The sequence below is a fragment of the Ursus arctos genome, unplaced genomic scaffold (genome assembly GCF_023065955.2).
Source record: "Ursus arctos isolate Adak ecotype North America unplaced genomic scaffold, UrsArc2.0 scaffold_21, whole genome shotgun sequence".
NCBI lineage: Eukaryota > Metazoa > Chordata > Mammalia > Carnivora > Ursidae > Ursus > Ursus arctos.
Genome location: NW_026622886.1, coordinates 13,374,173 through 13,391,914, shown reverse-complemented (window position 1 = coordinate 13,391,914; position 17,742 = coordinate 13,374,173). Strand labels below are relative to the sequence as shown.

Below are 17,742 nucleotides of genomic sequence, written 5' to 3'. Positions count from 1 at the left end.
CTAAGTAGATTCTGGAGACCGTCTTTATAAGTTGAATCCTGTTTCCATAATGTATTAGCCATGTGACCTCAGGCAAGAGACTTGATCTTCCTGAGCCTTAATTTCTTCATCTGCAAAACAGAGATAATAATAGCATCTGACCATCAAGACGCTGTGAGGATTGAATACATTGATCCCTGTTGCTGCTCGACAGAGTGCTTGCCACAGAATAAGCTCTCTATATGTGTTAGCTTTTGTTATGATGATGGTTGCGTTTACTTCAGAATCTGGCTGAGTTTCTTTTTCCTCAGACGTAAAGTTAGGGAGCTAGGGGATCTCCAAGTTCTCTTCCAGCCCCAGTATTCAGTAATCATCATCATCGTCATCGTCATCGTCATCCTCTCCTCAAGTTTGTGGAGCGCTCGTTATTCTCCACCACGATGCTAAATGCTTTACATGAGTGATCTTATTTAATCCTCACAACAGTCATACAAATTAGATGCTTTCATCATGTGGATTTGATGGAAGGAGAGTCGGAAACCAGAATTCCTATATGTTAGATCTAGGACTCAAACCCAGATCTCTGACTCTGAAGTCCGTGTTTCTGAGCATCGGCACTCAAGGCCAACTCCAGCTTCTGATGCAGGCTGTGCCACCAAGGGCAGGTTACTTAACCTCCTATGCTCCTGTTTCTTTATCATGAAGTAACACAGTACCTATACTATAAGATGGCCTTAAGGTGTAAATGAGTCCTCTCATGAAATGTATTGAGTCCAGCGTCTGTCACATCCTAAGCACTCAAGCGATGAGAACTGCTTCATCCCCGTGAGCCTACGAGCCTTTGACACTCTGCTTCTGATTGTTCTGTAACGGCACATTCTAGTATCTTTATGGTGTTTATTAATGAACGTCAATACATAGCGGGCTAGAGCCACCGATTATGTACCTCAGAGCCACACAAGGAGAAAGCTACTATCCAATTCCAACAGAATTACCTAAATAACAAGTGCTATGTGCTAAACCTTTTTTGTTTTGTTTTTTTCTGGTGAAGAAAAATGGGCAGTCCTACCAGCCAACGTGGTGCCTATAGATCTTTTGTGGAATGTTCACTGGAGAATACACTTGCTGCTAGAAACTATGAAAAATATATGGAAGGTCCTAAGAGAAAATTTGGTGTTTTTCTATAAAGTTGCTTTAGACTTATAATGACTATAAAAATAGGAAGTTGCCATACAATCAAGGAGGTCAAGGATAAATTCTGTTGAGTCAAACTGTGCAAACATCTCTGCTTGAAGAAAATGTTTGGAACCAAAGTTACAGTACATCTGGTAATGGCACATCTAGGATTTTACTGTAGAGACGTCAGCACCAGGATATCCCAGTATCATGCCAGTATGCTGATGGGAGGCTATTTTCAGCGTACTCTGCTGATCACAAAATTATGCTCTTCTCCTTTCACTCAGAGCCTCCCAAGATTCGCATCCCAAGGCACTTGAAGCAAACTTATGTCCGCAGAGTTGGAGAAGCTGTGAATCTGGTTATACCTTTCCAGGTAATAATTCAGGGTCACTTAGTTTCTCTTTCCAGTGTTGGGGTGTTTAAGAAGTAGAAACAGGTACTCTAGTACTTAAACTCCTCATGATTCAGGATTTCCGCAGAGGGAAAGTAGATAAATAATGCAAGAGATCTGGGGAGTGAGTCAACAATCTCGTGCTTGTTGAGAAATCTGTTAAACTGATAGATTTTCCTTCTGCGTGAGATGAAGGACACCTAGGTTGGACTGGTCTGAAGCTCAGGGACTATGGTTGGGCAGAGAGGAAACACCAAGGAGATGCCAAAACAAGAAATGCTTCAAGATTCTGGCCCTGCACATCTGTAATAAAACTAGTCTTCATTTTAAGTGAAGCTCTTGGTGTAACATTCAGGAAAACAACATGTACTTACTTTCCACAATCACCCCAAGCCAGAGGAAGAGGGATAACTGGATGTTGAAATCCTCATGCGACTAGCTGAAAGATGCAAACATTGTTAAACCATTGCTCCAGCAAAAGAATCTGTTGTTTACAAGATCAACCAGGCTTCACCTACAATAATCAATTTTGGTCTCATACACACACACACACACACACACACACACACTGCACCACCACTCCATTACTTGTTGGACTCTTTTTATGACTCTAGACAGCAATGTTAAGTAGAATCTTCTGCAATGATGGAAATGTTTTACAGCATCAGTGTCCAATATGGTAGCCACCAGCCAAATATGACCATTGAGCCCTTGAAATGTGATACTTGGAACCAGTGCAACTGGGAAGATTAGTTTTTAATTTTCCTTAATTTAAATTAGTTTTGGTTTAAATAGCTATGTGTAGCTTGTGGCTCTTACCTCAGACAGCATGGCTCTAGAATTAGAATTTAAGTCTCTTCACACATTTGAACATACACACAGAGCTCATTCACACCCAGGCTCCCATGACAAGCAAGCTACAGGACAGCCACCTCAAGCCACCCTCATTGCAATTGGGGCCTGCCACTTAGAAGAGGCAGTTACCTTCTCCATACAGGGCATGAAAGCAGAAGGAAAGCCAAGGAGGATGAGAGTATAAACACAGTGGAAGAGGAAAGAGATGCTTGGCAAGGCTCCTCCCACTTCTCTCTCCCCACAGCCTCAACTAAAACCAGGAGCTGGCACAGCACTCAGGGTGGACTGGGGCTGCGGAATCTGCCCTCCAGCTTTCCCACCTTGTCTACTGCTAGCACTAATCCCAGTTCCCACATTTGGGGGCTCTGTGTGTCCAGCTTCTGTCACTTCAGTCTTTATACCCATCCTGTGAGATAGGTGCCGTCATTGTTCTCATTTTACAGATTGGGAAATCGAGGCACAGAGAGTTTAAGTAACTTGCTCAAGGTCACACAGCTATTAAGAGGTGGAGTCAGCATCCAAATACAGATTCCAGGGCCCCAGAGCCCATGTTCTTAACCATTATGCTGTGTCGCGTAGGCTTTGAAATTAGAGAGACCCAGCTGTAAGACCTGGTTCCAGCACTTACTTAAGCTGCAAGGCCTTGGGCAAGTCATTTCAATCCTTTATCCAAAAATGAGGATGATGATACTTATTATCTTGACGTGAAGATTAAAGGAAATAGTAAACATCACGTACCTAATGCAGAACCTTGCACAAAGAACGCCGTCAACAGGCAGGGTGAGTATCACTGTCCCTGCCATAGTTGGCTGACCACCAGGCTGTCTCCCACTTTGCCTAGAATGGGGTAAGCAACTGTCATTTTTTGTAATGCTGAAAAGAATGTCTTGAGACCATCTGATTTCCCTCCCCCTCTACTTTTTCTGTCTTTTTAGGGAAAACCAAGACCAGAACTAACTTGGAAGAAAGATGGTGCAGAAATTGATAAGAATCAGATAAACATCCGCAACTCTGAGACAGATACAATCATATTTATCAGAAAAGCAGAGAGGAGCCACTCTGGGAAATACGATCTGCAAGTCAAAGTGGAAAAATTCATGGAAACTGCATCCATTGATATCCAGATCATTGGTAGGTTTGGAAGAAGGAACTGGAATGTTCTGTCAAAGCAGTATTTGGACTAATTGTCCTTGTTAGGGCAAGAGTAAGAATTTTTGTTAAATTCTCTTTTTAGAATTAAAAAAATAGATTAATTAGTAAGACTTGTTAGTATTTCAAAATAATTTTTTACTGACTGAAAAGACTAATCATTGGAGACTCAGGGCATACATGTTTAAGAAAATTAATGTATCTACTTTTTAGTACAAACCGTGTAGTACAAACTCCTTTATAATCCACTTCTCTCTTATTCTGTTTCTCAACTCCTTGGTGATGAAGTATTTCCTGTTTTGAATTCTTGCATAAAAACCATAGTAGATTCTAGACATAATTCAACATGTTTCCTACTACACCTAAAATTTGCTAATAATAAAGTTTTAATGGGGAATGAAAATTTTTTAAGCGTAAGGAAGATGTACCTAAACAGTTAAACACTAAATTGGTTGGTCCTGTAGGGCTAGATACTCACTCACCTGCCCAAACAATAAATAAGGGTAGTTCTTACTTCTGTCTAGAGTTAGGGGAAGAGAGGGAGGGTGTCTAACAGATGGACCCCTCTCACTTCCTATAATTTTTGCCATGTCAAGAAATACATTTAAAAGCAGAGCTATAGAAGCCTTCTTTCCAGTCATTTTAATTACTATATTTCAGCAAATTTGCGGAAACTAGGAGTTTTCTCACCAAGGGAGCAAGTTCCTGTGGCAGATTGGATGAAAGTTCATGCCCTTTAAATTAAGTACTCTCTTCCTACGGGCTAAACCTTCTTGATTTTTGTTAAGTTGAGAAGAGCGTTGAGGCTAACCGGTGCCCTTGGACCTGGCCGAGTTCCACTGGAATGCGAGCCCCCATGGGAGTGTCTGGAAGAGCACTGCCCTCTGAAAGAATTTTCTTTCCTACTTTGCCATGTAGTTACTTTATCAGGTAGTTATAAGTGCCTGGGCCATTGCTTGCACACCCAAAGTACTCAATAAATAATGGTTATCATTTTAGCTATTTTACTAGTTCCAAATTTATGTTGGCAGAGCGATAGAACAAGTTTTCCTCATGCCCGTTAAAGGTATCTTTTGGGTACAACAGAGGAACCCACTCACAGGCTGTGGCCTCCGTGCCTCTCACCAAAAGCCAGAGATGCTTGGCCCAGATGGGCTCTAGGATTTGGAGTCCAGGGTCAGCTTACATTTCCCATTAGGCAGGGTAGCCTTGTGCTTCATTGCCAGTAGCCTGCCCTTGGAGGGCTGGCTAATGAGGTTTGAAGTTTCATTTCAATTTTCTTTTCAAAATCCTTTTCTTTCCATGAAGATGAAAGTCAAGAGTTTCCAGAGAAGCTTAGCTGGAGTGCATTCCACTTCTCTGATGTTGAAGAAGGGTGAGAGAAATATGGGTAGAGATGCAGGGAAGGAAGGACATTTCAAATATCCTCCTGTAATGAGTTACAGCAGTCCCCTTTATCAATGGAGACATGTTCTCAGATGTCTGAAACCATGGGTAGTACCAAACCCTATATATGCTATATTTTGTTTTATATATCCATTCCTATGATAAAGTTCAATTTATAAATTAGGCACAGTAAGAGATTAACAACAATAACTAACAATAAAACAGATCAAGTATAACCATATACTGTAATAAAAGTTAATGTGGTCTCTCTCACAAAAGATCTCATTGTACTATACTCACCCTTCTTCTGATGATGACGTGAGATGATAAAATGCCTACATGATGACATGAAGTGAGCTGAATGACGCATGCAGGCATTATGACACAGCATTAGGTTACCATTGACATAGTGTCAGAAGGAGGAGCATCTGCTTCTGGACCTCAGTTGCCCACAGAAAGCAAAACCACTGTTAAGGAGAGGACCACTGCATAGGTTGAGAGGGAAAGTGATCTCACAGTGATGCCATGAATTCATCTTATAGACCGTCCAGGTCCACCTCAAGTGGTGAAGATTGAGGATGTCTGGGGAGAGAACGTTGCTCTATCATGGATACCACCAAAGGATGATGGAAATGCAGCCATCACAGGGTATACGATCCAGAAGGCTGACAAGAAGAGCATGGTAAGGTCTGGCTTTCTCTGGTTCAGCGGCAGCAAAATCACTTTTTATCAGAGATAAAGGTGGAGCATGAGGTCCTCTGTGGTGAGGAATGCCGGGGGGGGGGGGCGTGGGTAACAATGTGGCGTCATGGAAAGGGTAAGGCCTTAGGAGCCACAGAGAGTTGGACTTGAATCCCAGCATTGCCACTTAAGAGCACGTGCACATGGACAGTCACTTAACTTCTTTGATCTCCATTTTCCTCATCTATAAAATAGGGACATGAATCCTTACTTTACTTGGTTATTCTGAGGCTAAAACAATATAAAGCCGCTGGCAGAATGTTCAATGGAATTTAATAAATTCATTTGTTCACCAAATATTTACTCACTCTGGATTCTGACTCAAATTTACATCCATGTAACTCTTCCTCCTTATAAAATAAATGTTGGGTGACATGGACAGAAAGACACCAGTTAGAAAAAGAAAGGTTCTAAGGGAATAGCATGTGCAAAGGTCCTGAAGAAGGAATTGTGTTCCAGAAGCAACCCAGACTGACTTGCTCACCAGATTTTAAATGTTAGAGGTATTCCTGCATCAGAATCAATCCACTACACCATACTATTGCCCTACCTATAAGTGAATGAATGAATAAATGACTATTTGGACACACAATGGCATAGAGCCATTTTTCATTCTCACAGGGAGAGTACAACATCATACTTAATGATATTGATAGGAAGTCCTTAGGCATTTACGCCAGTAGATCTCAGTAAGAACTCTGCTTATGAAATAGCATCAGATTGTAATTTCATGGCCTAAGTTATAAGGGGGAGAGGGTTTTGTTTGGCTCTTGTTTGGACCCTGGCTCTTGTTTGGACCTTGACCCAGATACTGGCAGTGAATCCAGCGGTACCGGGGTTCTTATAGAGGGTCCTTCAGGCACCCCCCCCCCATTTTTCCACCCCCAGCATACCTGCCCAATGTTTGTCTTCTTAGATATCCTGTCAAGTCCAAGTGAACCAGGACTTTCTCAATGCTTCATGTAACTGAGTTCTACCTGGTGACAGGGGCTGATCCCTAACCCCTGCACTCCTGTGTTTCTGTTGCATTTCAGCAGGGACAGACCTATAGACCCAAAGATGCTCCCTCTGCCCATTGTAAGTCCCAGGAGATCACCACACCATTGTCTCATTGTGGCTACAGGTGCTATTCTTCACTTAAATTCCTGTTGTCATTTGTAACTTCATAAACATTGTTTTCATCACGTGTGCCAACGCATTAATTTATTCATTCGTTTACTGTGTGTTGAGCACTGTTCTAGCTGCTAGATCAAAAAAAAAAAAGCAGTCACAATCTAGGCAAGAAGAAAGACATCATAATACCAAATGATAAAACAATACACTAACTGTTGTAATAAAGTGCTTTGGGAATAAAGGAGGACATAACTACAATTGTCTGGTGTCTTAAAAATATCCAAAAATCCAGAGATAACGATGGCCCCTAAAAATTCCTAGAAAAATCCTTTTCCTTTATGAACTTTTTGTCAGAAAATGTATTTTCTCAATTAGTGGTAGTAAACATGCATGATGCAGTGTGGCTCTTTACTGGTTGCAAAATAAACTCTGAGACCACTGTGTTTCTCAGTATGGTGGGGAAAAAATTGAAAAGAAAATTACTTGTTTTAGCTATTCATTCTTTCGTTCATTCAAGTAGCCAATAAACACTTATTTTTTGCTTAGTATCTGTTATGTACCAGGTATCATAATAGGCACTGGAGAAACAGGGCTGAGAAGAAAAATCTGTCTTTACCATAATGGCGTACCCATTTCAGTGAAGGAGGTAGAGAGTGAACAAGTGAAATAGTAAATAGATAATGTAATTTAAAGTAGCAAGTTCTGTGAAAAAAACCTAGCCAGGTTAAGGTGATAGAATATGACCAGCCTAGAGTGGTGAGAGGGTAAATAATAAATATTAGGCAAATTTTTGGGTGATATTAATTTTTCTCTAGTGATTTAATATCATCTCTTCCTCAGAATAAATAAGTTTAAATTAAAATTCTATGATGATACTTTGTTATACAAAAGCTAGGTGTCAGACACTATATACTTATGAAGAAAATATAAAGGTAGGAGTTCACATCTAGGGTATATGAATCTAATGTGTAAATGAAAATTAAATTATACATAGTCAAGTATAAGTCTATTGTAAAGTATCAAACAAATTAAATGTACATTGCTATTACTCTCAATATAAAAATCAGCACTATTTTTCTTTTAGCTAGTGAAACATTCCCTGTTCTTTATTCTAATCAACAGTGGGAATATTTGCCTATTTTTAAATGATTTGTCTCAAAAAAATTTTTTTCTTGTAGGAATGGTTCACTGTCATTGAGCATTATCACCGAACCAGTGCCACCATTTCTGAACTGGTCATAGGAAATGAGTATTATTTCCGGGTCTTTGCTGAGAACATGTGTGGCCTCAGTGAGGACGCAACAATGACTAAGGAGAGCGCTGTGATTGCCAAGGATGGTGAGTTAACAGTGGACCGACATAAAGAGGGTTCTGGACTCAATTCCAGTATGTGGGGTGGGAGGGGTTATTTATTTATTTATTTATTTATTTATTTATTTATTTATTTATTTTACTAGAGGCTTCGCTACGTAGGCATGGTTAATTAAATCACCGGCCTTTGTGATTGAACTCAAGCTCCAGCCCCTCTCCCCTCCCTGGAGGTCTGGGCTGAAAGTTTGAACCCATTAATCACAGGGTTGGTTTCCCTGGCAACCGATCCCCATCCTTGGGTCCAAAGGTTACCTCATTAATGTAAAAAAGACCCCTTTACAACTCCCCTCACTTAGGAAATTTCAAAGATTTTAGGAGCTCTGTGCCAGAAATGTGGCCAGAAGACCAAATATCTACTTCTTATTATAAATCCACAATTATAAATATATAAATCCACATGAATATATAAATATATATAAATCCACAATTATAATGTCCACAACTGGACATCTGGAAACCTCAGTTTTCCATGACTAGGTAGAGAGGCCTGGAAGAGGACATGTGACGAATGGGAATTCAGAAACTGATAAACACACATTTTTAAATTGTGGTAAAAATGTTCAAGTAAAGTGTTCACTTTACCAGTAAAAAATTTTTTATATTTATACATTTTTAAAAAATGTAAGCTTTAATTCATTCCAGTTTCTGGGCTGTGGGTCTAGCAATGGCTCAAGTCAGAGGCTTAGGGATTTCATTTCAAATAAGCCACTCTCCTTAAAGCCCTTTCTCATTGCTTTCACATTAAAGCACACTGTTGCTCAAAATACTCAGACACCAAATTCTTCTCAATATTTCTTTCATTGTCAGAGGACCACGCTGGCTTTCTGTCCCAGATGGGATTGGCTGTCCCTTTGCACCCTTCAGAATGAATGTCGTGTGTTCACCCATATTTTTACATGTTTTTCTAAGCTCAGGGGAATTTTAATCATGAGTAAAATATGCCAAGAATAATATATTCTCAGGCCAATTTGTGTATTTCTAATGCTTGTTTCTAAGGTAAAATCTACAAAAATCCAGTGTATGAAGATTTCGATTTCACAGAGGCACCCATGTTCACTCAGCCTCTGGTTAACACCTACGCTGTGGCTGGTTACAATGCCACCCTGAACTGCAGTGTGAGAGGAAATCCTAAGGTACCATTTTTTTTTTATCACATTAGTTAAATTTAAGAATTAGTCCCAAATTCCCTTTTTTATATTAGACACATTATTATTGTGGGTAATAATATAAACTGATCTTCCAAGGCTATTGTGTCTTTCTCTGGGATAGGAAGAAGGGGGCAGCGTTATGGTGTTGGTGGATAATGAGGTCTACCATTTAAATATAGTAATAAAACATGCTTATATTTCTTTACTAACTAAAGGATACCTACTAAGGAAAAACCAAAACACCTGTTCTTAAAAGAGCTGAGAGGTAAAGAGATGGAATATTATTTCACCTGAAAAATTAGGTGGCAATATTAATTCATCAAATTTTCTGAAACAGATCAAAGCAAATAATGATGATATTGTAATGCAAGGCAGGATTTAAAATGTGCTGGGGTAAGGGTACAGAGTACTAGGAAGGAAGAAATCACATCTGATTGAAGAGATTCAGAAAGGTCTTAAGATTTCTTGTTGGCATTTGAAAAGAATAATGAATTAATGAATGTTGCCCATAGAGATATCTGTTGCTGGATAGCACTGTGGGAAAAGTGCCCTAGAATCTGGAAAAATTGCGAAGTGGTATTTTTCCTGCATTGTACCATGAGCAGGAACAGAGGAGTCAAGGGAGAAGGTAGACTGAGGATGAGAGGAAGATCCTGAATTCCTGTTTAGTTGGAAGTGACTTCGATATATCCAAATGGGAATGACCAGGAGGGAGAGAAGTGGTTCACCAGAGCTGAGGAGAAAGGCCAGAGCTGTGACTCTTGATTTGGAAGCCCCAGGCATGGGAGTGCTACATCCCACCTCTTGGAGCCAAAGCTCTAAAAAGGAATATCATCAAGGAAAGACAGTAGTGAGTGAAAAGCCAGAGTCCAAAGCGGAAGCCTCAGTGAATGGTCCCATTTGAAAGGAGGAAGGAGGAAGGAGGAAGGAGGAAGGAGGAAGGTGATGGTATGAAGGAGACAGAGTCGCAAGTCTCCAGGGTCTGAGCAAGGCTAAAGGATTTAAGAGGTGGAAGAGAGAATGTGGAGAGTACGCATTTACCAAAGGGAGGAGAAGACAATATGGGAAAGGAGGGGAGGGTCAAGGGTATCAAGTATAATTCAGGGGCCAAGGAGAATAAAGTCGTCTTCCAGGGTGACTGGTCATTACTGATCTTGCGTTATCTGAAGTGGACCTATTCCACCGGATGACGAATAGAGGTGTTTGAGGAGAGATGAGATGGTGGGGAGGCATAAGCAGCACATAAAGATTTAGAAAAGAACGTAAGGAAAAGGAAGTGAAGAAAAGCAGATGGTTATGACACCTAATGGGGATTCTCTGGAAAATGCCCGCGGTATACACTCTCCAGGATGAGCTGACCTCAGGGACCTGTAGATCAAATTGGAACGCGTCTGAATCTGTTTGGGAAGAGAGCCCCAGAGCTGTCCTCTGAACAAGTCTGGCTTGCTTCTTCAGAATGCTCATTCGTCTTCTTGCCAAGCACTAAGCAGAATTTGACTTGAGAGAAACAGTGCTCAAGCAGATGTGGATTCTTCTTAGATGTACTTTCTTTCTAAGCCACATTTTAAAATCTGGTCACTGGTTTTAATGGTCTGTTACTACGCTAGGTACTGATATGTTCTGACCCATTTACTTCAATCTTAGCCCAAAATAACCTGGATGAAAAACAAAGTTGCTATTGTGGATGACCCAAGGTACAGAATGTTCAGCAACCAAGGGGTCTGTACTCTGGAGATTCGCAAGCCCAGCCCCTACGACGGAGGCACTTACTGCTGCAAAGCAGTTAATGACCTTGGGACAGTGGAGATCGAATGCAAACTGGAGGTGAAAGGTATGACATCGAAGATCTCGTGTATAGACTAAAATGAAAGAAAATCATTTAATTATTGCCCTTACCGCAAAATCCAAACAGTTTGCTAAAATATCTGGGGGTGGCAGGGGAAGGGGAGAGAGAATTCTGGGAGAGAAGACATTATTACATTCTGCACTCACTCTGATTTATTTTAGTAGAGTGATTTTCATCTCTTGCAATTCTTGTTAACTAAAGGAATGTTAATTTCAGTGGAATGCTAGTATGTGTACAGCACAGTGGGAATGAATAAAGTCAGAGGGATATGACTTTGGTGATATAATCCATTTATTAGGGAAAAAAAGCCTAGTGCAAAAGCTCATCTAATGAAACTGCAATTAAGGAGTTTATACTATTTTTAATTAGTTTACTGTTTTGTGAAACATATATATATGCGTAACTTTGCTGATTTAGTGTTTACTATTGCACATGTAGAATATAGCATATCCATATTATAATCAGTTGCTTTTAAAATCTCATTAGAGAATTTTCATTTATAGATATGCATTTCATTTATACTAGTTTTTAGTTTTTAGAAGTGTTGCAACTAATGTAAACCAAGAAAACATGTAAGGATTTATGTGGTAGAAAAGTCTCTGAATAACCTGTCATCTTAATCAGTTTTTATAGTAACTGAGTATAATTTTTATACTGAAGCTTTTTTTGACAATCAAAACCTACTTTGGGATACCATGAGAACTCCTACAAATGTCAGAGTCACTGTTATGAGATAATGGGTGACATGATCCAAATGTCTTTTCTCTTTTTCTTGTTATATTATATTGCCTTTCTGTGATAACCAAAATCTTTATTTTTTTCTACCTCTCTGTAATGAAGAAATAATGATCCAAAAATCAGAAAGATAACTTTGTAAATATCTATTTAGAAAAAAACATAGTAAATACTTAAGCTATTAATATAAAAAGAGGTTTTAGTCCTAAGTCTAGTATAAGTACATTAAAGATACTTCTTGAAAAAAAATTTTTATAACTTAAAAAAAAGTATTCTTTCTCTATGATTTCTATCCATCCTCAAGTAATACAGTATTGTAGATTCATAACTGAACAAGAGGAAATTTTTTTGTTTTTTCTCTCAAATATAAAACAATAATATTCTTAGAATATGTCAAATGTGACTATTGAGATAGTGTTTACAAGTTTAAACATTATTTTAACTGTTTACTAGCTCTAAATGCAGGCTAAGTTAACAGTTGCAAATATATCTGGTTTCTCAACCCCTAGCCTTATTATTTTCAAGGTATTGTTGGTACTTATGTCTCAATATCCAATAAAGAACAACAACAACAGCCCACTACCACGCCGGCATGCTTTGAAAATAAACAGATGTTGTTAACGATATAAAATGATTATTTCACAAATGGTTAAACATTTGGGGTCCTCCATAGAAGCAAATAATATTGTACATATGGATGATATATCCTTTATAGTAATTGTATAGTAAGTTGGGTAGTGATTGCATTTAATAATACAAGTAATGTACTCTAGTATGTAAGTTCATAATAAGGTATCAACTGTGCTGTATTGGTGAAAACTTTTGGTCCTAAGAGTAAAGCCAAGATTGTTTATCATCAGATTGTTATCTGATAATAGGTGACTTGAATCAAGTTAAGCTGTGAAAAAAAAAAAAAAAAGGTAAGAATGTCAACCGAGAATAAATAAATACTGGTACAAATATTCTAATTCTACAGTGATATATCAAGGAGTAAATACCCCTGGACAACCAGTCTTCCTGGAGGGGCAGCAACAGGTTTTAAAAGTTCATATCCCACTGGATATTTCTACTTTCTGTTCCATTCCTCTTACATGAAATCGCACTTTGCATGTAAAGCTTGACTTTCTCATTTGCTTTTCATTGTATTTCTTAGCAGCTCATGGCATACGGTGTTTATGCCATGAACAGGAAGGCCAAATTATTCAAGGATATTAATTAATGTAGGCACTATGTTTCGTCAGAAAACTAAGTACCATACCACACATCCCCATAAATAAAGCCAGAGAGCTACATTTGAAGATGACCTCATGGTGGACATCAGATGATTAAAACTTGGGACTCAGTGGCATTTCTTTAATATTTTCATTTTTTCAATATAGAGAAATATGATCTTCCTTTAAGATAGTTTCCACCATAGTTTCCTTAGATTCGTGTTAAAATTCAGAAGACTGAATGTTTTTAAATTGCTAAGCTGTAGAAAAAGTGTTCTGGACATTTTTGATGGAGAGAGGACACAAATAGAATATTTGGAAATATTTGGATCCAATATTTGGAAACTTTCATATTTAAGATTTCCAATGAAAAACTTACCAGTAGAATATCTGTGACCCATCTATCTGTGGGGCACTTGGGATATTTTCATAGGACCAAAATTATTTCATTTATGAACTTGAAAGAAAATTTCAGGCCCCATTACTAACTCTATGAAGCAATAAATGAGTCCTATTCTATATGTATAATGCACCCCCACTTGGAAGAATGAATTAAGAAGTTCTTTGGGTCTGGGTAAGCAACCTGACGTAAACTCTAATGATGTCAATTTATGCCTGAGTTTACAATTCCCAGAGAGAAGGTCAGCTTGCGAAAGATGACAGAATGAAGGCTCTTTCTTTAAAGTTTTATAGGTAATACATAGGGTCACTTTCTAGTCTTTGTTTAAGCCTTGTGTTGATTTAGATCAGTTATATATAATCAGTTCAGAATACGATATTATCGAATATGCTAATCTAATATTATATCTACTTGATAATTTTGCCTTTTAGAATTTCAACATATATATATGTACACTAATGCTTTGTCTATTGTCTCTGTTTTTCTTTTGTTGAAAAACACAATATATATATGTTGTAGGTTTTTTTGGTTTTTTTTTTAAGCTAATGGTTTGGAAGCTCTTACCATAAGTATTCCCTGTACAATCAGATTGGCTTTGCCACCTGTTCGGGCAAAGTGGTTGTGCATATTAATAAACGTTTTACATATTAATGATCCTTTTGAAGTGACTGGATCCCTGTCCTTCATTCCATGCGCTTCTATTCTCCTCCATCTTTCACATGACTAAGGATTAATGAAATCACCTCATCATAATTGTGACTATAATTTCATCCAACAAGTACTCAACTTCGGTTTTAGCACTTTATTAATGCTTACAACGTCTCTCTCTTTCTCTCTCTTTCCCTTAGTCGTAGCGCAGTAAGGATTTTTGAATGTATATTATCATCTAAGGTAAGCTTTCATATGGTTTTGGCATATGAAGCTTATGACTGTCATAAGCCATACAAAGCCTGTGGAGTATGGCATGATTTTCATTATGCAATCCAATGAAAATAGACTGTTTAAAATCTCTAACTTTGTAGTTTTAATTTGTGTTTAAGGATCTTGAAATTAACAGCTAGTGCTTATTCATCACAGCAATCTCCTGTTGACGTGCAGCGAGTTGTGGAATGCGGTAGCGCATGAATTACAGCATTTAATGTAGGTACAGATGATACCCAGGCATTCTGAGCGCTTTGCATCAAGGAATGGACATGTACATAGTGGCATCGTTTCTACCAATATGTGACTTGAATTTTTTTAAAAAAGGAGAATGACTTTCCCAAATTTGCATTAAATAAGTTTTAAGAATGTTCAAATGGCATGCTGTTTTTGCCTGGACGTGAATTTATTAGCAAGTAGTGAAGCACTTCCTTAAAGGACCATGAATTTTTATGGTTTTTTTCATGGGGTATTTTTATTTTTTTAAATATAATTCAGAAACCTGGAAGGTAAGTTTGAAATATTAGTAGGTGTCTCACCTTCAGAAGGTTTTGGATGGCTTTTACTCTTGTTAAGAAAATCTTTCCAATTGGTGCACTTTTGACGGGGTATAAATAGCCAAAGTTAAAGGAGTGGTCCCTCTTTTCTTCTCCAATGTGCTTGAGTAGGAATTCTTTGTGCTTAATTTAAAAGAATATTAAAAAGGGGCACCTGGCTGGCCCAGTCGGTTAAGTGTCTGATTCTTGATTTCCGCTCAGGTCATGATCTCAGGGTTGTGAGATTGAGCCCCACATCCAACTCCACGCTCAGCACAGAGTCCGCTTAAAATTCTCCCCTTTCCCTCTGCCCCTCTTCCTGCTCGCCCACACTCTCTCTCTAAAATAAATTAATAAATAATAACAATAATAAAAGAACATTAACAAACAGGAAACAGCCCTTGCCACTGATTCATAACATGGCTTGCATTTATTCTGCCATTCGGTCAGAAGGCTTAAATCATCTGTAGAAGAATCCCAAAACCTCTCCAAAAGCAATAGATACTTTCCAACCAGTCAGGAATTTCAACTAAGATTGAATAATAGCAGGGAACAAAAAACTGCTATGGGTCTGCCGGGAACTTGCTTTTTCTTCTAGTTGCCAAGTGCTTTAAATTTTAAATGTACTAAATCCAGAAGGTTTCCAAGTAGGGACTGAATGAATCTTTGTAACTAACTGGAACATAATTAGTCACATTTCTAGGCAGCTAGTCAGGAAGTAGTATTTGAGTAATCTTTTGCGTAGACGGTTTTGACTTTGCCTTTTCCTCTTTGTCCTCTCTAGGTGGCCTTTCCTTCTGCAGGCTCCTCTTGCAAGGTGTGCCTCCTAACATAATTGATTCATATTTGCGAGACTCGAAATCAAGCAATCCCGAGGAATACTAAGGGCTTGGGCCCTGCCTACCTACACTCCACTGCTTTGAAATCTGGTTGCAATGAGAAAGCATTTTCTGTTTTTCCACCAGGCACTTAAGTGTGGTCGTTTTCTTTCCTCCTGATGTTGAAGAAGAAGAAAAAAAATGTTTGCACGGATTGCTTAATTAAAAATTGCATACAAAATTTCATTTGAAGTCAGCTTTTTGGTCATTATTGCCTGTGCCTGGTCACTGTACTTTACCAAAAAAATCAAGCTATAGAATTAGCTAAAGCAGTTGTTTTAATTTAAAATAGTAGGCTGTAAATGCTTGCTTTTTTTTCCAAAATAAAAACATATCATACAATACAGCACAGTCAGATCCTGAAAACCCATCTTGCTCTTGAAAACCCACACTTTTCTTGATCTTAGGGATTTTTCTAAGCAAAGCAGGGCTGTTTAGTTCACACACTCCTGCTTAACACCAGTGGATCTGTCCCCTTTTTCCCATTTGAATTCTCTGTAAGACTTCATAAAGTCTTTCAGATGAGTTTTCTCAATGGAAGGGAAAACGTATTCTGTAAATGGTACAATAAATCTGAAGTGCTTATGATGAGGTGACATGGTGTTCATTTATGTGTCTGGGGTTGGGTGCTCAGACAGAACTGAGGACAAAAGGCTGGGAGCTGGGGTGCTACCCAACTTGGGCCTGACCTTCATTGTTCTCTGGTGCGGCCTCCTGGCCGAATGCACCAGGACTTCTGCCAAAACAGCTAGTCATGGTGACAGAGAGCTTCTGCTGACTGCAGAGCAGTTACAGATCCAGAGTTTGCTGATGGCAGCCTTTCCAGCTGATGGAGACCGTCAAAATCTGGAAGCTGAGACACATTTGTAGGAGCTCGTCATCTTCTCGGCGCCTTCCTCTCACTCTTCCTGACATTCTACAGAAATTTCAGTTCAGGGAGTGGAGTGAAGTGTGAGTAGGTCACCTCACCGCTATTGTTCACTCCCTCGCCTCCCCGCATTTCTTCTTTTTGGTCTTTTGTCCTAGGTGCTAAATACTTTGTGACCTGCAGATGGGCCCATAGCATCCTGGGACCGCATTTGAAAATATCTGCTCTGCTTCCTTTCCAGATGAGGGCTAGGAAGTTGTGGTGGTCATGCTCCCGGGTTGATGTGGGTTTCACCAAAGAAGGAGTGGCTGATCCAGGTAGTTGTAGTACCTTTGGGAATAGCAAGGGACAACTCGTGTTCTTGTCCAGACTCTGGCCTCTTCTGTTCTGTTGGGTTGGTGATCTTGCCTTATTGGTTGTTAAGAGTATTGGCTACCATCCCAAATCTCAATAATTGTGAAATGTGTGAAATCCCTATGTAAATATCCATTTTAATCAGAAAATATACATTATTTTATGTAAGAGAAGTCTGGTGTATCTATAAAGTCAAGAAGATCATATCTCTGTGTGCAAACCCAATGAATGACTGTCTGGCAAAACCAATCAGTTTGGCTGCTGGGTCAGGACCCCAGAACCCCAGCAACTGAGCTGGTTGCTTAATTCAAACCCTCATTGACTGATTTTTGCCAAGTCAGGGTCAAGTTTGTTAGGCTTTTTATAAACATTGCCTAAAAGTGACTGTAACGTATCCTTACAAAATATTGGTTCTCCAGTCATGACTTATGCTCTCAAAAATATTTTGTACTAGATAACGTTATTTTTCTACATATGATCTCTTCTCTTATTAAGGGTGCTCTGGCACCACAAAGTCCCAAAAAGGAAGAAAAGGTCTCTTTTGAAACTGCAAAGAGCAAAAAATGTCAGAAGCTGTCATTGCTATTAGCTTTCCTACAACTTTATCCTAATTTTGTTTGAATTCCACTTTATTTGAGAAAAATTATATATCAGAAGAATTTACCAAGAATTCTTTTTGGA

The 17,742-nt window shown here is 38.9% G+C and overlaps 1 protein-coding gene across 20 annotated transcripts in view; it reads left to right on the top strand.

Annotated features, from left to right (window-relative positions):
* MYBPC1 (myosin binding protein C1) overlaps nt 1-16,430 on the top strand; it is an 83,829-nt gene extending 67,399 nt beyond the window's left edge. For 6 of the 20 annotated variants that reach the window (XM_048218199.2, XM_048218201.2, XM_048218209.2 and 3 more), the window contains 7 exons: nt 1,443-1,531; nt 3,340-3,535; nt 5,482-5,621; nt 7,972-8,131; nt 9,161-9,297; nt 10,957-11,143; nt 15,746-16,430. In XM_048218199.2, the coding sequence (XP_048074156.1) occupies nt 1,443-1,531; nt 3,340-3,535; nt 5,482-5,621; nt 7,972-8,131; nt 9,161-9,297; nt 10,957-11,143; nt 15,746-15,846 (1,010 nt within the window). In that variant the 3' untranslated portion in view covers nt 15,847-16,430. Of the gene's footprint in view, nt 1-1,442; nt 1,532-3,339; nt 3,536-5,481; nt 5,622-7,971; nt 8,132-9,160; nt 9,298-10,956; nt 11,144-12,869 lie in introns of all 20 variants that reach the window. The other 14 variants (XM_057316375.1, XM_057316378.1, XM_057316374.1 and 11 more) reach the window with 5 other exon arrangements.
* Nucleotides 16,431-17,742: the final 1,312 nt, after the last annotated feature.